General features: G+C 37.6%; 2 protein-coding genes and 1 long non-coding RNA gene across 3 annotated transcripts; 2 read left to right on the forward strand and 1 right to left on the reverse strand.

Moving 5' to 3' along the window:
* Positions 1–1,851: 1,851 nt before the first annotated feature.
* LOC143469821 (ankyrin repeat domain-containing protein 45-like) lies at positions 1,852–6,423 on the reverse strand. The gene is made up of 6 exons (XM_076967652.1): positions 5,664–6,423; positions 5,271–5,440; positions 5,001–5,168; positions 4,286–4,383; positions 4,002–4,140; positions 1,852–2,317 (listed from the first exon to the last, which is right to left on the reverse strand). Exons 1-6 carry the CDS (start codon positions 5,840–5,842, stop codon positions 2,286–2,288), a joined length of 786 nt encoding a protein of 261 aa, XP_076823767.1. The 5' UTR covers positions 5,843–6,423; the 3' UTR covers positions 1,852–2,285.
* An 852-nt stretch (positions 6,424–7,275) lies between these two features.
* On the forward strand, positions 7,276–9,913 carry LOC143469368 (astacin-like metalloprotease toxin 5). Its single transcript, XM_076967040.1, has 7 exons — positions 7,276–7,409; positions 7,482–7,610; positions 7,718–7,816; positions 7,895–8,050; positions 8,230–8,390; positions 8,467–8,602; positions 9,286–9,913. The coding sequence occupies exons 1-7, from the start codon at positions 7,391–7,393 to the stop codon at positions 9,456–9,458; spliced, it is 873 nt and encodes a 290-aa protein (XP_076823155.1). The 5' UTR covers positions 7,276–7,390; the 3' UTR covers positions 9,459–9,913.
* A 3,064-nt stretch (positions 9,914–12,977) lies between these two features.
* Positions 12,978–13,589, forward strand: LOC143469739 (uncharacterized). The gene is made up of 2 exons (XR_013119193.1): positions 12,978–13,252; positions 13,359–13,589. It is a non-coding gene; the product is annotated as an uncharacterized LOC143469739 (long non-coding RNA).
* The last annotated feature ends 9,873 nt before the right edge of the window (positions 13,590–23,462 follow it).

Genomic DNA, 23,462 nt, shown 5'->3' on the forward strand with positions numbered 1-23,462 from the left:
ATGTTTGATGATCTCAGACCAGAATGTCAAAAACGTGATCTGACGTCCAGGCTGGGGTCAGCAAACTATCCAGACGCTGAAAATAGATTTCCAAAACGCGGAAGTAATCGCCTTAAAACATTGAAATGTGCCTATACATTTTCTAATCAATCTCATCTTTAGCAGATGATTTTAGAGATAAAACATTTTTGTTTAAGTTATACGACGTAAAAAAGGCATCATCATACGAATAACAAGCCCACAAGAGGTCAATGGCTGGACTTAAGGACAGCTAATAAGACCAAAGCATACGACAAGTGCTTATCGCATAATTGTAAGCGCCCACGGCCAAACGAAAACAAATATCTCGTTGTTGGTTTATTTACAAATGTCCAGATTTTAACACAGACAATAATATTAAACGCAACATCAGGATGACGCTTCAAATACAAAAGCATTTGTCCCGATGAGTTGGTTTCTATTTCTTTCCAGGCTTGGAATGGAGTCTTGTACGTGGGTCTTCTTCTCGGCAGTGGAGGGTTTAAGGGCCGTGTTCGATACCCAGTTGCGCTACGGTTTCAAAGCTCATGGACAAGGCATTAAACACTAAACACAACAACACCTGCTTTTATTCAGTGGTAGCCTACTGATGAAGATTTCCACATTCAGACAATAAAAAAGAAAAAAACTATAAATAAAAAATGAATGTGTCAATCGGAAGATACACAAAGCGGTTAGTTCCGTAACCTGGGTTCGAGCTATGAATAATTATCGCTTAGTTTTTAATTCGTGCAACGAGTTTCTCTAGTCCGATGATAAAGATGCTCATACTATCGCCACGTTAAGCATTCTATTTGCAGTGTTATTGAAAAGTCTCCCTGACACCCGGGGTAACATTTTTTCTTTCCGGCAATCGCAACCGTTGCTTAAAAGTTGTGACAGCATAGTTACCTTGACAGCACTAGTCACGCAAGGAATGTTTTTACATGAAAACAGTCCGATATGGTCGTCGGCGATTTGTCCGTACAAGTTGTAAGCTGTCGCAAAATATAATTAACATGATGTGAAGTGCTTCAGATAAGCGTCATACCACCCAAAACTGAATTTCCTCTCACTTACATTGCATGCGAAATAGTAAACTGGGGTTTACTTGGGTATACTTGGGATTTTCCACAGTTGAGTGAATCGGCTATCCGCTATAATATTACCTTTAAGTTCCAGAACTTTGATTGGGAGGTTAAGTGAAATCAAACACGGTGTTCAAAATTCTACAGTTTCTTAAACCAGTGGCTCCCAACCGCCGGTCCGCTAAGTATCTTACTCTTTGCCAAGCTAGTTTTAATATGGAATCATCAGCATAGCAAAGTTGTTACTCACTCCAAAACTCATTTTAGGCTTGACCGATTCACAGGAGTAAAACTGGTGCATCTCGCTTTCGTTGATACCGAAAAATTGCTTTATGTAAAGACTAACCTTCCGATGACCTAAAATGTCTTACATTTTTTGCTATTTATGATTGGTTTGTCATAAACTGCGTCTAGTTTTCAAAAACGTTTGTGATACAAATTTTCCACTAACATTGATTTTGTATGTATATGGATTGACATTTTGCTGTTTGAGGTGATTTGATAGCTCTTTTGCTTTAATTTTTAGTCTTAAATACATAGCTTATGCCAAAATCTTGCATTATGTTACGCAATGAAAGCTTTCGTTAACAAAAAATTAGAAATATCTTTTCTATTCACTACGTACGGTCTTTTGTTGCCGGCCCCTTGAACATTTGTTTTTAATCTTTACCGGTCCCCCGGTGTATAGAGAAGATTGGGAACCACTGTCTTATTAAACAACTGTTACAGAGTACAACACCAAAACCAGGCTATTATGTTTTTATTCAGAATCTTCATGAGGCGACAAAAGAATACAAAGTGCATCTTGTGTTTTTTATAATGATCCTTGGCGCATCTTAAGATGTAGGAAAAAATGTGTAGAAAGAAAACTATAAAAAGTCATGACGAAGCCTATTATGATTTAAGTAAAGAAATGCCAAACCAACAGTGTGAAGAATAAAAGTTAAATAAATAAAACGATTTTCAAAATAACACACAGCTAACAACAAGTTATACCTAATTGTTCACAACGTTTTCATTCAGTTATTCTGATACGTCATTTCAACCAAATTATTTTCACACTTCATGCCACATTCCGAATAAAGACATGCTTGAACTGCCACAAATATGTCATTGACATAAACATAGCGCTGTTGCGTGTTGCAAAAATGAAGTAAAAACCATCGAAGCAATCATTTTTCATTTCTTCCCACTGTTACCGGTAGGCGGTGCTGAAACAAAAAGTAAATATTTACCAATACCCCAATAAACTTGTGCCATACGTTATATAAATAAACGTTCAGATATAGAAATCTGAATCTAATTTTTTCAAATAACGTTTAACTGAATTACGACCTTACGCAACCGTTTACGTTGAAATTTAGACTTTCGTTAAATTAACTTACTTGCAAAACGTGCAAAGATGAATCAGCTGCACAAAACAGACCGATTGAACCAAAAACGGCTTCAGAAAAATTGCATTAATAACTGGCATGGCCACTGGTCAGTTTGTAATAAAGTTTTATAATTAGGCTGTAACACATATGCCAGCAAGATACTCTATACCCACGCTACATCAAAAAAATGAAAAATAAGTTCGCTCTACCATCGACCAACAACATGCGTTTTGATAAGTCGGAAAATAACGCTGTGATTTTGTTATAAACAATCAAAAACGGATGCTAAAGTTTGAAGTAAATCACACAGATTTTACCACATTTCGCCAGTCGGTATAAACATTAAACTAAACCATAGATAATAACGTCACATGGGAATTACACTTTCAATTACTTGCGTAGAAGTTATTGAAACTCGTTCTAAGTTTGGAGAAAGTGTCTCGGTTGTTAAGTGCGCATTTAGCAGTTTCACGGACGCTTTATTTGTTATCTTTCACTTCACGGTGGCTTCAGATTTGTGAACAGAGCTGCACTGTCACAGTTTAGCAAAATATTGAACATTTCTGCCACAAAACATCATCTGACCGGGACGGGATTACGGTTTGTGTGTTACGGTCCAACCAACGCACAACAAACCGACACTACTACAAACAGCCGCAAAATGTGCAAAGTCATTCAAGATATCATCAATGTCTCAACGAAACTATTATTCTTTTAGGTGGTTGTCAAATAGTGTAAACTGTGCTTGATGTAATAATGCATGATCACTTGTTATTACAACAACGCGTATTGAGAAAATGTTCCAGATCAATATACCACCGTGAAAAAATATTCAAAAAGAACGATTCACGTGATAGGTTACGTGGGATCCTAAGAAATGGTATAAAGGAGAAAAAACACTCACAAAAATTACCATCTTCAGTCGGCATTTAAAAGTGAATTGTTCTTCTTTTTCAAAGCCAACCTTAGTTAGCCTCTTGACTTAATAATTAATTAATGAAAACGAAGCTATATTTGGTAAAACTAGTGCTTTTCTTTTCATAGATTTTAAGCAATAGGTTTTGAGAAGCGGCAGCTTAAGTGTTACATCAAAACCGTAAAATCACAAAAGCGTTATCTCAGACATTTGATTGCCAGAACGTGACGTAAATTTTGCCACAATACTAAATACCGAATGACATACGTTCAATGTCGTTGACCCGTTGAAAGAGAATTATAAAAATCATAATCATAAGCCTGCTACCGCATGAAAACTAATGAGTGCCTGTGGTCATGACCCATAACCATTGCTATTTGGAAAAAATGAAGTAGCTTAGATCATTTCGCAGAATTTATAAGCAATTTGATTAAACTTAACATGGAAGGATTCAACAAGACTTTAACATATTCCAAAACCTCAGCTTCAATGGTAACATAGGGTGTGATAGAGAATTTTCTTGCACTGATGTATCATCGCCAATAGACTAGCAGCGCCTACTAGCGGCAAACACAACTAGCAGATTTGTGGTTGATAGATTACCTGGAGAATTTACTTTGTCAAGGATAAGCTCTACTTGCTTTTCTAGATCCAATTTCTTTAGCATGAAATCTTGCAGAGTAGCGTCAGAAGTATTTTCCAACCATTCCTGTTTTTCACTGCAAGAACCTAATGTAGTATTCTGGAATACCAAATTGTATTAATACCAAATCGTATTAATACCAGCAAAGCCTAGCACCGGTACAATTTCAATGAATCTCACATGATACGTCACACAAGAATATGCTGCCATTTGTATATTCAAAGTTTAATGACACTAATAATACCTTTTCTTCTTTGCTAAGCTTTACACCTTGCAGTTTTTCTGGATCGGTTACCATAGCACGAACATGGGCAATAAAGTCAACTAAAGTTAGGCGAGCAGCTATAAATAAACAGCATAAGCAGCTGATGTTTATTCTTACTGAAGTACTTAAAACACAAAAAGCACATATATTTTGTTGAAAATCAGCACATACCAAATAACATACAAACAAAACAAATATGAAAAGGTACAATAAAAGCTTAGTAAAGATTTAAAGAAACCAAAACAAAACTGTTCCAATTTATAACATGTTAACTCACTTAGGTAATTATCTTGATATGTCCATAACTGCAAAATATGCTGGTACAAATTGACACCTCTACTCATATTTCATATACAAATCCGGTTAAAGATTTAACGTAAAAGTAAAGCAGTTAAAAGTGTTGTTAAACTTTTTCCTTTTTCATAATCTGTCACTATTAACTTCTCTCCCTCTCCCTCTCCCTCTCCCTCGCTCTCTTAATAGTTTAACTTGTGACATGGCTACCACTTCTTTACACTCTTTCTTCTATTGGCCTTTTTTTGCATTTCATACTCTTGCTCTACCTCTGGGGAAAGTAAAAAATATACAATGCTTTCCTAACAATCAAGGAATGGTGTGATGCTGTAGTCTGTTTTGCTCGGTTAACAAGGACCTACAATAAACAAAGCAGTGATACGTCGAAGTAAAAACTTACCTGCCCAATCCATAAAGTCAACACAGTCCTGATGGTTATACCTCAGTGCAAGTTGTTTGACTGATTCTCCATTCTCAGTCCTGCAATCAATTTTTGCACCAGCTTCAAACAGAACTTCAAGGCACGCCCGTTTATTCCAGCAGGCAGCAAAATGCATTAAGGTGTAACCTAAGGTGCAGTTTAGATTTCACCTCTGACATTTCAGTTGGGTAAACCATAGACGAATGTCGTAGATACAAATGCAAAAAAAACTTTGAAGCAGATTGATACCTGAGGAATTTGATTGTTGAATGTCACATCCGCGCTTTAACAATTCCTTTAAAACATCGACTCTTCCCAATATGCAAGCAAGTTGGATAGGTGTTTTGCCTATATAATTTTTTTCATTCAATGTTGATGTTGCATTTTCATGTTGCTGATCTTCACCATCATCAAAAACTCTTTAAAATTTATGTTAAAATGTATGTTTTATATTTATTTCATAATAGTCATCTTTCAATAGTCATCCTACATTTTGTTCTGAGTTTGAACACTATAATAAGTTCATATAACAATTTTGGACATTTTTTTTTGGCAAAAGTTTATAACTAAAGGTTTTTTCATAACAAGAACAAACATTGTAGGTTACATAAATTCCAAATACAAACTCATTTGCTAACATACTTTGACAAGCGTTCATGATCCCCATGTAAAGTGCAATGGAACACAATATTTCCACCATCAATTACTTCAGGTTGTTCATTTTCACAAACGTTATCATCATCTAATGATGGCATAATTAAACCTAAAACTGGTATTCTGGTACCTAATAGTTTTGAACCAATAGCTAAACAAAGTTTCATAAAACGCTGAACATTGTCAAATTGTGGCAGTGGTTAGGGTTTATTATTATATAGTCTGTACCTGTGTCCTTAATGGTTATGGGGATGTTAAGAAAGCATAAATCAATGACAACAAACCTACAAAACAACCTAAAAATAAACCCAACCTTTTGCCTTTGGGCATAAATTAGCCTAGCTACGTTTCTAAGAATAACAAATAAAAAATAAATAGAATAAACAATAAATAGGTCAAAGCGGTCTATTTACCAAACTGTTTAATCAAAACAGTTGGTTAAATGGCTATAGGCTACCTTAGGGTTGTAAAATACATTAAAACTGTTTTTTGATGTATGGTAGCTGATAAGTTACCATAAGTTGGATAACCTACAACTTAAGTCAAGATAACCTAATCCATTTAGGCTAGCCTAGGCTACTTGTACATCAGCTCAAACTTCATGCTCAAACTTTAATAATTTAATTAAAATACCAAAGCGTAACCATTTCAAGTTTCAACTCGTCTAGTAACTGGTATCGGGATACCAGAAATTCACTGCATTGTATTAGTGACATTAAAAAAAAGTTTGTGATGGAGTGGGTTTTACAATTCTAGGCCTTTTAGTGAATTGTACAGGAACTAGGCTTAACTTATTTCATTGATACAGCTACTGAAGGTGATTCCCCCTCGTTGCCATAACAATTAAAGTTTCAACCACAGGTGGCGCCAAAATAAAAAGCACAAGATGTTCGGGAACAAGCTGGATTGATCTTGGTCAAATTTCCAGAAAACTTGTAATTAGGCTAAGTGATTTATCAATTGATGGTTGCAATAGACATATCAAATTCATTTTTGTACCACTTAAAAAGGCAGAAAAGTTTTTTTTCATGTAAATAGCCACGCTTAATATAATGCACCATCATAAAAGAATTTAGCAAATGGTTGGTTGTGACTTTTAGAAACAAATCGCTGCAATATTTTGCGAGTGACGACATAATAGCGTACATCGACCTATCAGTTTTAGTTTTATATTGTAAGATGTTCTTGTGCGTTGTGTAATTTTGACTCAACTGGAATGCGCCTTGATTGTATGCGTCGCGCAATTACAGAGGACATGACATATACCCATTACACAGGCTATTCACACTCATGGTAACAGCATAGGTTATCTATTTCGACTTACTCTATTTAAAGCCGCCTGTGAGTTGGGGTGGACGCCCTTCTAAACTCTAAAGAGTCAGATAGATTATTTATAGAAGCTAACCTACTCATGCCACATTATTAATTAATCAATTCGGCGGCATTCTGCGTGTATTAACTCCTCCCCGGCAATGTTTAGAAGCAATATAGCCTACAACAATAGTCACGTGTTTGCGGCCGGATGCTGACCATGTTTAGTTGTCATTATATAAAGATATTACTCAGCAAATCGGAAATCATAACATTCAATCAAATGATTATTGAAAGCGAGAAACCATAGCTTTATCAGAGTTAGAGAGGTTGCATAAAATTGTAGACTAACCTATAGCCTACCTGGTGATAGCAACTGCTGTGACAACACAGAACAACAAAATATGCTGGTGACAGTTTTCGGTATGTATCATAAATCGGGAAGTCGAAAATATATTTAAATACACAACTTTTGACAAAATTCTCTTATGTTAGGATTATTTGTGCTTGTCACAAATAGTTGTAGCGATATGTCCCCAGCAAGAGGTTCTGGGATAATTTGTGCAGAGCTGATGATGCAGCCGAACAAAAGTTTTTCCATAGAAGAAGTGAATATATGCGCGGGTATACTTTTTAGAAACATAACAACCTAATAAAGAATTTCATAATAAGAGCAATCTTTGATCATATAATCATCAAATTGAGCATTCTATTTTAAACTGCACATTTAGATAAAGAAATTCAGTATAGTTGTCCTCCCGTGCATTGCAACAGTGCGTGGTGTTCATTTGGATCTAAGAAAAACAAATTGTGTTATTGTGAATGTGGTGGTAAGAAATATATAGTATTTTGACGTTATCATCAAATTCTAAAGTAGTTTGTTGAACAAAAAGTTGTCCAATTAACAGATTTTGGCGACATTAAGCTGACTAACGAATCGGAGAATTATTTATTGCAAAATAGCGGGATGAGAAGCAAAATCATTAAATGGAAACTATCGCTTTGGGACAATAAACAAAATGACTTAAACCACGTAATTCCATACGCAATCTCCCCAGATATTGGTAAACGCAAGCTTGTTTTCATAATTTTATACTTATGTATAATTACGTAGCACTTGATTTCTTTCTCTTACAATATAAACGAAAATCAAATGCTGTAATTGATTGTCATGTTTATTCAAAAAAACTGTGTCTTTTAAATAACGTGCAAACTATAAAAAATATCTTAACACTGTGTGAAGACGATGCCTCCAAAGAAGAAATATATGCTGCCATCAATGATATAGAAGTGAATAGCTGCATAACATTTATGATGATGCAACCGGAAGAGCAAGATTACTTACATTTTGTGAACAAAGGACGTTGTAATTCTTACTTAGGAAGAAAGGGTGGACGACAAGAGGTACACAATGTTAAAACTAGGCTAAATTAAAGAACCGCACCTTAACGTTAAATCGATGACGTTATTTTTGTTTTAGATATCAATTACATTCGGCTGCAAAACTAAAGGACATATCTTACACTTACTGATGCACGCTCTTGGTTTCTTGCATCAGCATTGGCGCCCTGATCGTGACCAGTATATAAGCATCCATTGGCACAACATAGCAAATGGTAAACTAAGCGGTGGTGTAGTTGCAAGACTTCGTATGTTTATATGTAGGCTACTGCATGTATATACATATATATATATATATATATATATGAGCTATAAGGTTTAGAGAAAATAGCTCTCTTACTGTATAATTATAGATATTAAAGTATTGCCTACAGTATGTTCAAAAACAGAAAAATCATGTTGGGATATAGCCTTCTTGGGATAGCTGTTGTATAGCTGTTACATCGCTTTTGACCCTATGCAGATATCGTATTTATTCTAATAGAAGTAACGGCTTTTATTTCTTTTAGAAAATCATCGCGCGTACTGCATATGCACTACAATTATAGTGTTGCTTATCCTGTTAATCAGTAGTTATGTGCTAAGGTAGTTACGTTCGCTTCTTTGAGTCTTAGGCAAAACAATGGTTTTACACTTCAAAATCGTACGCCACTGGTCTTCTAGTACAGAAACGTTTTAGCAAAATCTTATCTTATTAAATGTGCTTTCTGATGAAGGGCACTTTTCAATCAAGTTAGTGTGGTATGGGGTCGGGTGTTTTGTTTTTTCGGGCTGAGCGGCTCTAAGTTGTCTCCCGACTCGCCTCTATTTTCATCCTGAGCCTGGTAGCAGTCAGCAACGACCGAGCTGCATCAAACGTGATCCGCATTAAACCTAAAACATTTTGTAACTTTTCCAGATGAGCTACACAACTTCTTGATGGTTCGTGAGGATAAAAAGAAGTTAACAACTCCGTTTGATGTACAATCTATAATGCATTACGATTCGTACGCTTATTCCAAAAACGGCCTACCTACCATTACTGACAAGAATGGCAGCCTACTTGCTACACAGGTTGGCATAAGCATTTAAGCACTATAATTGTTATAATAAGCCTACAATAGCTTGCAAGTATAAAAATATGAAAGATACAATGTCATAAGAAAGGTTTGCCTACTTATGAAATAATTTCGTTCAAAGATTTTATTTTACTTGTAGATAAGTATAGTTATCAAAGTGTTAATGATGTTCAATTGTTTGGAATGCTTAGTGGATAGTTTAAATACAGATCCACCGTTGAAATTAGCCTAATGTTAATAAATCCGGTTCATTTGTCATCAGTTATCCCCTCGTTTTTTATGAAGTCGTGTAACGTGTACATTATGTGCTGGTTTAAAATTTTGTTGTTCACAAAGTGCTAACCTCTCCGATCAAGACATAAATCAAATCAACGCTGTCTACAAATGTAGAGAGCTAAGAGGACCGGACACCATTTGTGAAGACAACCTTGATGATTGTGAAACAAAAGCCAGGCTCTGCCAATGTGATATAAACCTGTCGGAAATGATTGATGACTGTTGCGCAAGTTGCCACAAATATTCAGGTATAAGACAAATAAAACAAGGTGCATCAATGAATTGCAGTTTACTTTATTTTAGTTTAACGTTTAACTGTGATTAATAAAGTGACGAAAGTGGCAAGCGTCAATGAGGAAAGTAGCATACGTCATTAAGCACATTTGTAACTAATTAACTACCAAAATTCGCGTTGATCACCTTTCACACCTGTAGTCGTTCAACACCATAAATCTACATTTAATTGTTAAACCGTTGGCTTTCTCGTACTACTTATTTGTCGTTATGAAATTTTCCGTCGTAACTTATTTCAACTAATGTATATATATATAATGTATGTGATATGCTAAAAACTCTTTTTTATTCCAGATTGTTGTGACCAAATACCTGAATGTACCGTTTTAAAGTCCTTTTGTAACAGAAGCGTATACCTAAAAAGAATCTGTCCTCTCTCATGCAACGCTTGTCAGCCTGATGAAATATAGTGTCCAAGAAATCTTGTACAGACAACATCAATGTGCAGTTCGAACACCGAACGATTGTATACTCAGCATATATACATATTCGTGTTTTCTTCAAATAACGTTTTCAGTGAATGTTACACGACGTCAACAATTAATAAAACTCACATTTTCCAACTTCCGCATAAGCACGTCATTCTGCGGTGCGTTTTTGACTTCTCATTTGTGGTACCAATTATAGCGACAAGCGGAGCGGTTAAAAACAAATTAAAATACTCTCGTTATTATTCCAACCACATATGTATTTATTCTTATTTATTTCACAATTTGATCTCGTTACGAACTAATTCTTTGATGAAATATGTGTCCAGAATAAGCACGTTTTGCCAGAAGAAATTTTAGATATGGGTCAGAAACATATCTCGTTGTTAAGCAAAACGTATGGTTTGAATAGTTCCCAATGACGCTGTAAATGACCAACACTAAAACGTAGACAAGGATTTTAGTTTATGTTGACCAGCATGTTGAGGACTGATGTGGATTGGTAGTATGTTTGATATTGCCAGGATATCTTTCTGAAAAATAAGATCAGTTTGCAAGTCTGATTTTGCTTCCATTGTTGAGACGAGGCATCCGTAAAAGCCGTCACAAACGCCACAAATTACATAACCTGTATAGAAGGCACGACCTTGATAAAGCCGAGATGTCAAGAGCATACAAAAATTATCTTTACTGCATAACAAAAAAAACAGGAATGAATGTACCGCTGACACCAAGCTTTGCAAAGTACACACAACTAGCACGCAATTCACCAAGCACAAACAAAGTCGCAATAGCTCAAGAAAAGAGTAATGTAACAAGTATAGGGATGTGCGTCAAAAAAGTTTATTTGGTTTGTGCGAACCCGAATAACATGAAGTACGACTTGAGCGGATCCAGAATCTATTCGTGTTAAAGCCAAGCAAAAACATTTCATCCAAAAGTTGCCAAATGTTGCTTTTAACAAGATGAAATCGCTAAATAAATCGCTTTGCTCCAAAAATAATGTTTAAAAAGCCATTGAAAAAACAAAATCATCAAGAAAATGTCCTTCATTGTAAGTAGCCTACTGTTCACTCTATTTTAGTTATTTTAAGGAAAAACTAGATCGTTATTTTTTGCCAAAGTCAGTAAATTTATAAGTTATAATGTCTTCAGATTTGCCATTGTTTTTATTTGCTCGAATCTTCCTCAAAGACGATATTCGTCGAATTTAATTCGTGTTTGGGTTAGTATCAGCCAATACCTAGTGACAGCTAAAAGGAATCAATTGATCTACAAAAAACAACATTTTCAAATACAAAATGAAAAGGCAAAAACATCTTAAAACAACTTGACCAAGGCATTCTGCGCACCAAAGATCTATCGATAGATAAAAATGTCGTGAGTACATAACGCGTTATAGAAGTGTTATACACTTTTTTTACAGTAAATACAGTACGAATATATGAAAAGTATGATTAAGCCGTGCTGTAAATACGCACAACCGAAACCTCGGGTTTGATTCAAATCTAGTAAATACATTGCTTTATTCCATTACAGTCAATAAACCAGTGATGAAAAAGTGAAATGTAAAAATTTGATAATCACGGTGATAGTGATGAATTTTTTGTCATGTCTACTATAAGAACAATCTTTGCAATAAGTGATTTCTGTATACGTGGCGTAGGATAATTGGATCAAAGTAAAAAGCAAAAGCATTCATGAAAACAGGTAATGGAACACAACAACATCGACAAGTGAATAAACAAAAGCTATTGAGAAATTCACATTGTCCAATATTAACGTCTCCTGATCGTGCCTTTCACGCAGAAATTACTGTAACAACATGATTTTGCCAAGCCTTGATTACCGAAACAACTCTCCTGATAAATAATAAATCATTGATTTTGCTGAGGAACATGGCCATAAACACAAACCTTGCACAAAAACGCAACAAACATGTTTTCAAGCATAAACGCCCAAAAGCCAATAAAGGCAGCGATCGTTTTTACTAATCTTCAGAAATTTTGCACAGTTTGCAAAAGAACCATAACTATTTCCTATATTGGTATTAAACTTTAAATTGTTTTAAAACGCTTATTACCCTCCACAACATTTGAAGTAGATAAATACAGGAAGTGGGCCACAGCAATATGTTTGTTTGACCAAACTTGCTTACTCCGTTTAACTAACAAAAGACAAGCACGGACTTTGGTCAAATGGTAATGCATAAAGCAGCAAATTAGCGACAGGGCACTATTTATATCCCGTAACAGAGCTTTGCACGACAGAAGAAGTGATAAGAAAGGGGAGCAGTCGCAGTTTTCAGCAGTGGCATGTTTTTGTAATACGAGAAAATTTTCACTGTAACCAAACTGTAATTTAGTTTTATTTTAAAGATGAAAATTCTGGTATTAGAAGTAGTCATGCAATTTTATGTAACTTAGGATTCTCAGCAAATGTTAACAGCATATATTTCACCATACTAATGTTTCAATGAAAAACTTGGATAATTTTTTTTTCTCTTGAAATGTTTTATTGTTGGTTATGTCTTTTTATTTCAGTCGCTTTAACTTAATCCTAACGTTGCAAAAGAAGTTTTATTTTGCCAATATCATTTAAACCTTGTTCTTTATTTGAAACTCGTGGGCTAAGTCTTGACAAATTTTGTATCAACTAACTTAAACATGAAACTTGCTGTGGTCGCCTTCGTTCTGATTCTTGTTGTGTACGTCAACGCTCATCCGATTGGAGAAGATAATGATAACAACACACAAGGATACTGGAGCAAACTGTTTGGAAAAGCTCAAAAGAAGTACCGACAACAAAAGTAAGCAAAATTTTCAAAATTGATTTAAAGCTAAACGTAAAACGAGAGGAGAATTTCTTTATAGTATCTATTAATTATTTGTAACTAATAAGCTTACATTTTGAAGGGAATGGTTCAACAACTATGCTCGAGAACATCATCTTCCTGAAAAAATATTAAATTTGCAACAAAGTGCCTCACAAAAAGCTCACAACACGGTTGCAACGTTGAAAGCATGGTGGAATGGGCAACAACATAATGAAAATGCTTCTCATTGAATCTGAATGCTACGTCTAAAAGTACATGTAATTACAACTGGCGTTTGCTAATGATAAAATAAAAGTTACAATCAATAAAATTGTTGTATTTTTGAGTTACACTACAAATATACATATGGTATAACCAAGAACGTCAACGTATTAAGTGACAACAATGGGTAAACTGAAGAAACACTGGAGAATGTACAAAAGTACAATGTAGAAAGAAGACCGTAACACGGAGAATGGTTGAAAAGAGCTTACTGGCTTCCTTATGTAGTGCAGTACAAGCCAATACCAGTCAACGCTATACAGAAGAAATGTAACTTGCTGTAACTCACACGCCTGCTAGATACTATTCACTGCATAATCCCAACAGTAATGACTTCTCTTGTCAGTCAAAACCAGACACTGCCGAATCAAACGAGCGCAATATCTCATGATTAAGTTGAAACCAAATATTGCACAGTATGTACGAATGTTCAATTAAATAACATTGTCTTTTCTAACCAAAAATGAACTAGACCATAGCCATCGAAAGATCACTCTTTTCTACAACCAATTAAAGATTAGTGTTAGTAGTACTAAGTTTAGAGTGAAAGGAGTCTTAGACATTATAAATTTATAATACTAGTATTTAGAAAAGTAGTTTTAGCAGAGTAGTAATCTGTGCAATGAAGACACAAACATATGCCATCTATCAATAAATCTTTTAGTTTTCCTCAAAAGCGGGGTGGAAAAGAAAAATCAAGCCAGTTGCTACTAGCATGCGCCAATGAACAGGAAAAAGTGACAAAGCGAAAAAGTTTAAAACGTGCTCAAACATAATTAAAATAATAATTGCTGGTAACTACTAGAACGGCCACTAAACCCAGAATTAGTTAAATCCACAAAACATAAGTTGAAAAAAGCGAAAATAAGCAGACGAGCAGGTGGTGTGTCCAAGCAACAGCTGATTGAAAATCTCTTCAATGCTCTACCATCAGTACATACAGTGTTCGAGTGGCCGATAAAAATTGGCTTAAACAACGATGTGCAAAGATCAGCATAAGGCGTTTTCTTTTATTAATTTTAAGACTGAAACAGTCTTGTGCTGCTTGAGATCAATGCTTGAACTTCCAAAAAGTCAACAACATCGCGTTTCAGTTTTATTTTGATATTTTCTGATTTTTTTTGCCAGTGACACTATAACATCCATAAATGATTAAACCAAATGAAGTTTTACCATCTGCTGTACGTTAACGATATAACTTAGCTATATATGGCATGGCTCATTATACTTAAAAGACAAAGCATAAATCCCATCCACTAAAGTTTCAACAAACGTGACGAAATACTTAGTCGATAAATGGTACAAAGTAGATGTTACGGAGAGTTAAAGAGTCTAGGCAGTTTTTCATTCGCTGAAGATTTCATTCACACAAATATTAAAAAATCGCAACTCTGGCATTTGCAAATAATGAAATTAGTAGGTTAAAACGATCCTTTGTCTAAAGATAATTTGGTCTGAACTCTAAAGTCTCAAATAAAGAGATCCGAAATCTACACACTGTAACATTTCTTGGATTGCAAAAAGAAAGAGCTGCTAATAAACTAGAAAATATATACATAAGGTAATTGACTCATCTAGTGAACTCAAGGAAATGTTATCATACATGCATAAGGGCAAGAGACTTGTTATCAAGCTTACGTTAAAAGCAAACAACAAACAAACCAAGAACTGGTTTTGAATTCTTTGAAATAGTTTTCTGAATGGGAAACACCCGCAAGCGATCAAAATGTTTCCTACATGTTCCTGGTAATCGCTTTGAAGATTTTATTTAAGATTATGTTGACTTTCCATAACGAATTCACGTAAACGAAAAACGATTTGCCTAAGTAACAAGATCTTTTGTTTGAACTTGGTTCATGAAACATCACACAAGAATACTTTGGTCAAAAATGTCATGTTTTCTACAGCAAAGGTGACGTCAGCCAATGAATGCAGTATTTTTTATTATATAATTGATGTTTTTTGGTACTCTGAAGTAATTTACAGAAATTTGACAAATATTAATTTTGTCTTTCTACAAGAAGGCCTATTGCACTTTAATAGACGCTTGGTTGACACTACGTGGTGCTTATAACGTGGCCAAACGTAATGCTGCTGCGCAATGGCTACAACGTCACTGCATGACTACTCAACCGACCAACATTTTGGTAAATCTTCAAAATTCCTTTTGGTAAAATACTATTATTGTTTACTGTTCCAGAATGGTAACGTGTAACTGGAAAACACTAATGTAACGAGCAACTTCTTGATACATGAAAAAGTAGCTCCAGAGAGAAAATAAAATGGCTTCCTAGTGAACTATATCTAAATATCTTTAGAAAACACTTACGACTATTTAGAGACTATATGTGGAGATCGAAGTCATTACTATATGGATATCGATTTACTTGAGCCAAATTTGCCAAAGACTCTATACTTGATTTAAATAAAAACGATTTGACTTGGGACTCGAGTTTGATGACTCGGTTACGACTCTGGTTTCACATTTAAGATAGCTGATGAAATATAGTGTCCAAGAAATGTTATACAGACAACATCAAAGTGCAGTTCGAACACCGAACGATTGTATACTCAGCATATATACATATTCGTGTTGTCTTGAAATAACGTTTTCCGTGAATGTTACACGACGTCAACAATTAATAAAACTCACATTTTTCAACTTCCGCATAAGCACGTCGTTCTGCGGTGCGTTTTTGACAATATTTGCCAACTAATGTGGTAGAATGTCAGCATTGTAGTTTTTCTATAGATATGGGCTACACTTTTAATACAAACATTAATAATTACGTAGCCGATGGAAAGTGACTACACAGAAAACTGGGACATGTAGCTTACTAATAACAACAATTTCTATAACCAGTAGATGTTTGAAAGCAGTTGAAATGATTCCATTGAAATTATTTGTCTATGTATCTATTGGTTATGATGAATTAAGTTTGTAGCGGGATTGATCCTCGCCAGCCGTTGGCATGTTGTAACCCAAAACACTTGTGACCAACTCACGCCTCAAAAAATGTAAGCAGTCGTGCATTTATTAAGTGATCTTTTGAGGAAACTTCTCATTTGTGGTACCCATTATAGCGACAAGCGGAGAGGTTAAAAACAAATTAAAATACTCTCGTTATTATTCCAACCACAATTGATCAAGCACACACAAAGTCGCAATAGCTCGAGAAAAGAGTAATGTGACAAGTAGGGATGTGCGGCAAGAAAGTTTTTTTGGCTCGTGCGAACCCGAATAACATGAAGTTCGACGCGAACGGATCCAGAATCTATTTGTATTAAAGCCAAGCAAAAACATTCATCCAAAAGTTGTCAAATCATGCTTTTAACAAGATGAAATCGCTAAATAAATCGCTTTGCTCCAAAAATAATGTTTGAAAATCCATTGAAAAAACAAAATCATAAAGAAAATGTCCTTCATTGTAAGTAGCCTACTGTTCACTCTATTTTAGTTATTTTAAGGAAAAAGTGGATCGTTATTTTTTGCCAAAGTCAGTAAATTTATAAGTCATAATGAATTCAGATTCGCTATTGTTTGTATTTGCTCGAATTTTCCTCAAAGACGATATTCGTCGAATTGAATTCGTGTTTGGGTTAGTATCAGCCAATACCTAGTGACAGCTAAAGGGAATCCATTGATCTACAAAAAACAACATTTTTAAATACAAAATGATAAGGCAAAAACATCTTAAAACAACTTGACCAAGGCATTCTGCGCACCAAAGATGGATAAAAAGGTCGTGAGTGTCACGGGATTATTTTATGCACCCGTTTTATAGCCACCGTATCGTTTGTTCGCACCACTCCTATATTTTAATCTAGTTAAATGTGTGAGTCAGCTCTTATTTTTATTCGCGTTGTGTCTTTTGTATGCATGCTTGTCAGGTTTTAGGTTTGCTCACGTGATGCTGTATTTTACTTATTTATTTGTACACGTGTTTTTAGTCAATCTTTTGTGACGTCTCGCATCGCGACCCCTAGGGCCTAATTGGTGTTTAGCGTCCCACGTTGATTCTATGATTGCGTGGAATTTGTTTTGGTGTGGTGTTGCGCTCGGGTATGGAGTGGAGGTTTAGTTACGTTTGGGTTTTATAGCAAGAAGATGATTTTTTTTACCTAAGAAAATGCTATTAAAAGTTATTAAAGCAAACAGAGCTAATTAATTGACTAGCTGTCGAGCGGGAAGTTCCTGGCTGAGAAAAAGTTTGGTTACAATTGGCGAGCGCGCCAGGATCCCGCAGTCAAAAAGGTATCAAGAGATTATTTAACAGTATGGCTTTGAATGTGACGTTGACTCAACCGAGATATAAGTCCGATGAAGACTTTCAGGACTTTCTCAAAGTTTTTAAATCTTACTGCGCCAGCGTTAATGCGAATCAAGATTTTAAGAAGCACCTCCTCATCGAAAGTTTCGATAAGGATTTTGTCTGGGAAATTCAAGGAAAAGATGCCTCCATCTACGACTTAGAGTTCGACGAGCTGGTGAAAAGGGCTTCAGAAGCGGGAAAATCAAAGGCCGAAATCAGCAGATTGAAAAACAGCATTTTGGATAGGGTGCAAGGACACGATGAATCTACACGATCATTTGTCTACGCTTTACGGAAGCAGGGCGACATGGCGTACATCGGTGCCGATCAATCACCTGTGAAAAATGAGGTACTCTATTTGGCGTTGATCCGGGGTTTGAAAAACCGCCAAATATCGGAAACGTTAGCCGCAGACCTAGAGACCGGCAGAGACTTCTTCTCTACCAGCGCCCGAGCCATTGCCCTGGACATCTCTGGAAAGACTCCGTGTTCAGACGTGTTCGCCGTCACTCAGCTTCCACACAGAAACGAAAGCCGCCAGGACCAAGCGACGGTTTCGATGAAGAATGAACTTGTAAAGATAAGTGGCGAAATCAAATCGTTTAACGACGGTATCCAAGGCCGGATTTCCATTATGGACGAAACTCTTACTTCGGTGAAAACACAGATGAACACTTTACAACGAGACGTGGATCTCCTCCACTGGGAACCACGTGCCCAAGGCCCGTCTGACGGTAGAAACCAACGGTACCGAAACTGTAAGTTCCCATCTGACAAAGCACACGGGGTCCGAGACAACCGACGTTTAAGTACACATTTTTCTAAACATGATTCATTTAGGCGGGATTGTTTAAACCGTCAAAGCCTAGTTAAGAATCATAACCCTCGGACTAAATCATTTGATGTAAACAGATCAAAGTTAAGCTGGAATCGATCGCGTCCGACCACTCCAGTCACCGCAACATCATCTCAACAACAATACCGGAAAAGGTTATGCAAATATGTAAATATAATGTTGTGTTCTATGCCCATTTGTGCTCTGGTAGACACGGGAGCCAGCGTATCACTCATGTCTAAGACTTTGTTCGATAAAGTTTTGTCCAAAAATCCGAGTACTACACTGACCCACATGTTGGACATACAATTAACAACGGCTAGTGGGACGGCACTACAGGTGTTAGGCCTTGTCACGTTATCAGTTCAAGTGGCTGGTTTGATCACAGAGTGTGAAATCTACGTCGTCAATCAACTCGCAGAAAATTTCATCATTGGTTTGGATTTCGTCCAACATCATCAATGTCGGATTTGCTACAAAGACAAAATTCTAGAAGCTGGGTCGTCGTCGACACCCCTACTTGATGAGAAAGTGACCTTACAGCGGAACGAAGTCTACATCGTTGAAGACCTGATCGTCCCCGCTTCCACCGAGGTGTGTACTTTGGGCTTATTTTGTAGAGATCCGATGTTTAAAATGTCCGGCGTTGATTTTCCGGCATTAGTTGAAGGTAATCCCCGTTTGAATGATAAATATGGTGTACTAGCGGGTAACTATCTCGCACAAGTTCGTAACGGAAAAGTCCCCATTCGATTGGCTAATTTTAGCGATGACGAAGTCAGGTTAGTCAACGGAACCAGGGTCGCTACCCTGTATCCAGTTTCTATGATTGGCGGAGATGATGTTTGCCAGCCCGGCACGTGCGCGTTAGTTTCGAAATTAAATTCCACGTGTGACTGCAATAATAACCGATGCATTATGAACTCCAAGCAAAGATGCGCTGTAGCGTCAGTAGAAGAACATAGTTTTATATCCCGACGTGAACACTTGCAAGCAATTGAAGGAGTAGGTTTGGGGGCGAAGCTGTCGGGGAGTGAACGTCGCGAAGTACTGGATTTATTATCGAGGTATTGGAAGTGTTTTTCGACCAGTCAACTCGATTTAGGCAAAACCGACTTGATAGAACACCATGTCGATGTTGGGTCTAGCGCCCCAGTGAGGCAGCCTCATCGCCGAATACCCCCTCGAGACAAGGGTAAGGTAGAAGAAATCCTTACCGAAATGGAAAAGCAAGGCTTGATTCGCACATCCACATCCCCTTGGTCCAGCGCCATTGTTCTCGTACGAAAAAAATCTGGTGAGGTGAGGTTTTGTGTTGACTACAGACGGGTAAATGAGCTGATGAAAAAGAACAGTTTCCCAATCCCACGTGTCGACGAGAGCCTGGACGAATTGTCGAGTAACATTTATTTTTCTACTCTGGATCTGCGTTCAGGGTATTGGCAAATACCAATGAACAACAAGTCCCGCGAGGTTACAGCTTTTACCACCCACATGGGGTTGTATGAATGGAATGTTATGCCAATGGGTCTTAGCAATTCTGCAGCCACATTTCAACGGTTGATGCACATCGTTCTAAATGGATTGGAGTGGCGCGGCGCTTTAGCATATTTAGACGATGTGATAGTGTATGGTCGCACATTTGGAGAACACATGTCTCGTTTAAGCGATGTTTTAAGTCGACTGGAAGAAGCTGGTTTAACCTTGAAACCGTCCAAATGCTCTCTTTTTCAAGAATCAGTGAAGTTTTTAGGGCACACAATTTCTAGGGAAGGCGTGATGTGTGACGCTGAGAAAGTAGAGTCGCGAATTGGCCTATACCTCGTAACGTGAAACACGTTCGACAGTTCGTGGGTTTAACATCATATTACAGGAAATTTATTCCAAATTACGCCAAAATTGCCTCGCCGTTGTACAAACTCACTGAGAAGAACAAGACATTCCAGTGGACCGAAGAACACCAGGACGCTTTCACTACTTTGAAGCGTTTGCTGTGTACCGCGCCAGTGCTGTCGTACCCAGACTACAACAAGCCGTTTATTCTCGACACCGATGCATCCGATAGCTCTATTGGCGCTGTGCTGTCACAAGTCACAGATAACAGAGAATGTGTGATCTCGTATTGTAGTAGATCTTTAGGAAAAGCCGAAAAGAACTACTCCACGACTCGAAAAGAGCTCCTGGCAGTCGTCTGGGCCACAAAATTGAATAGGTGTCACCTACTAGGTCAAAGGTTTTTATTGAGGACGGACCATGCATCGTTGCGTTGGTTATGGCAGTCGAAAGAGTTGTATGGACAATGCGCCCGGTGAGTGGAACACCTTGCCGAGTACAATTTTGAGTTACTCCATCGACCAGGACAAAAACACAAAAACGCCGACGCATTGAGTCGACGCCCTAACGAAGATACACAGGTGGACCTCCCGTACAAATTGTATGATCAACGGATTACCACCAGCCTCGAAGATTCCAAACAAACAGTGAACAACATAGATCTTAGAGGCAACATCGGGTTTCTTCCGAATGAAGTACTGAAATTCCAGGAAGCGGACGCAGAGATTGCTCCCGCCTTGGGATGGCTAAAGTTGGGGAAAAGACCTTCGTACAAACACGTTAAAAACTTGTCAAGAATGACTAAGCATCTATGGGCTCAATTTGGAAGTTTATGCACTCTTGACGGCCCAGTATATTGGGTAAATAGTAATCGCAGTTTACCGGGAACCCACTGTTATCGGCTTATAACTCCAGAATCTATGCGTTTGTCTGTTTTGCAGTCGCTACACGATTGCGTTCTTGGCGGGGCGCACTTAGGGTTGACGAAGACTTGCCAAAAAGTAGAAGAAAGATTTTATTGGCCTGGTTGGAGACAGGACACTGAAAAATATTGCCGGAACTGCGATTTATGTCAACGAAACAAGAAACCATCGGCCGAACCAAGGGCGAGTTTAGTCCCGTCCACAGAGGATAGGGCAATGCAAAGAGTAGAAATAGACGTCGTGGGACCCCTACCTATGACATCATCAGGTTTTCAATACATATTGGTGGCGTGCGATTTATTTACCAAGTATGTAAGGGCCTGGCCCATGCGTAATCAAACAGCAAAAATCACAGCGGACGTATTGTTCCACCGATGGTTCACAGTTCATGGTGTACCAGATGTTATCCACAGCGACCGAGGTGGGAATTTTGAAAGTGAGGTCTTCAAAGAGCTGATACGACTGATGGGTTGTTCGAAAACAAGGACCACAAGTTATCACCCACAAGGGAACGGGGGAGTTGAGAGAAACAACAAGACTATTATCACTATGTTACGAAACTACGTACAGGAAGATCAACGTAGTTGGGATCAAGCTTTGTCAGCCGTCGTGGCCGCCTATAACGCTAGTGTTCATAAGAGCACAGGTGTATCGCCACATTTTTTATTAACGGGTCGTACGCTTCGTTTACCTGCGGATTTATTGGGCACACCGACCGGTGGAGTGTTGAAAACGTCGGTTATTCAGGACTTACAAACACGGTTGAAGATTGCAGAAAAGACGGTTCGGGAAACGCTACGAAAACAACGAACAAAAATGGCTGATCTTTACAACCAACGACAAAGGGGACTCCCAATTGAAGTGGGAAAAGAAGTATGGCTGAAAGATCCAGTGATCCCACCGGGAGAATACCGTAAATTTCATCTTCCTTACAAGGGCCCCTTCACGGTAGTGAACGCGAGACATCCCACATATGATATAAAAGACAAAACCGGCAAAGAACAAACGGTTCACTACAACAGAATGAAATTAAGGGCTCATAGTGATGATAAACGCGATAATCGACTTCCGCACAGTCATGTTTCGGATAATGGCATTAACCAGTGTTCTCCTTTTGAAGGTTTGGTATTCATGCCACTAAATTCAACCGGTGTCGTCGCCGGAGAATCCGAGTCTACACCATTCGATACAAGCACGACTGTGCAATCATCCAATAAACAGGGACTGGAAGAATCGACAGGAGGGCAACCTAGGATCACAGAGGAAGGCAATAACGAGACAATAGAGACAAGCCAAGCTGCCCTCGAAGATAACGACCCCATTCCCAACGAGACCACTTCAACCATGACAGAGGGAAATCTGCCGCCGCGGCGAGTCCGTAGGCGGACACGTTTTTACCCAGACGCTGAATAGCTTTCCGGGACGGAAAGAATGCGCGTTGGGGGGAGATGTCACGGGATTATTTTATGCACCCGTTTTATAGCCACCGTATCGTTTGTTCGCACCACTCCTATATTTTAATCTAGTTAAATGTGTGAGTCAGCTCTTATTTTTATTCGCGTTGTGTCTTTTGTATGCATGCTTGTCAGGTTTTAGGTTTGCTCACGTGATGCTGTATTTTACTTATTTATTTGTACACGTGTTTTTAGTCGACCTTTTGTGACGTCTCGCATCGCGACCCCTAGGGCCTAATTGGTGTTTAGCGTCCCACGTTGATTCTATGATTGCGTGGAATTTGTTTTGGTGTGGTGTTGCGCTTGGGTATGGAGTGGAGGTTTAGTTACGTTTGGGTTTTATAGCAAGAAGATGATTGTTTTTACCTAAGAAAATGCTATTAAAAGTTATTAAAGCAAACAGAGCTAATTGACTAGCTGTCGAGCGGGAAGTTCCTGGCTGAGAAAAAGTTTGGTTACATGAGTACATAAGGCGCTACACAAGTGTAATACACTTTTATTACAGTAAATAACAGTACGAATGTATGAAAAGTATGATTAAGTCGTGCTGTAAATACGCACCAC

Source organism: Clavelina lepadiformis, chromosome 8, assembly GCF_947623445.1.
Source record: "Clavelina lepadiformis chromosome 8, kaClaLepa1.1, whole genome shotgun sequence".
NCBI classification, from domain to species: Eukaryota; Metazoa; Chordata; class Ascidiacea; order Aplousobranchia; family Clavelinidae; genus Clavelina; species Clavelina lepadiformis.

What these genes read in the sequence shown, in the direction of transcription:
- LOC143469821 (XM_076967652.1), bottom strand. Translation starts at nt 5,842, where the DNA reads ATGAAACTTTGTTTAGCTATTGGTTCAAAACTATTAGGTACCAGAATA. An exon ending in TGACTTTATGGATTGGGCAG is followed by an intron (nt 4,384 to 5,000) that starts GTAAGTTTTTAC and finishes GTTTATTTATAG; the next exon opens with CTGCTCGCCTAACTTTAGTT. An exon ending in TGACAAAGTAAATTCTCCAG is followed by an intron (nt 2,318 to 4,001) that starts GTAATCTATCAA and finishes TTTTTGTTTCAG; the next exon opens with CACCGCCTACCGGTAACAGT.
- LOC143469368 (XM_076967040.1), top strand. An exon ending in GTGTTATTGTGAATGTGGTG is followed by an intron (nt 7,817 to 7,894) that starts GTAAGAAATATA and finishes TCCAATTAACAG; the next exon opens with ATTTTGGCGACATTAAGCTG. An exon ending in GAAAGGGTGGACGACAAGAG is followed by an intron (nt 8,391 to 8,466) that starts GTACACAATGTT and finishes TTTTTGTTTTAG; the next exon opens with ATATCAATTACATTCGGCTG.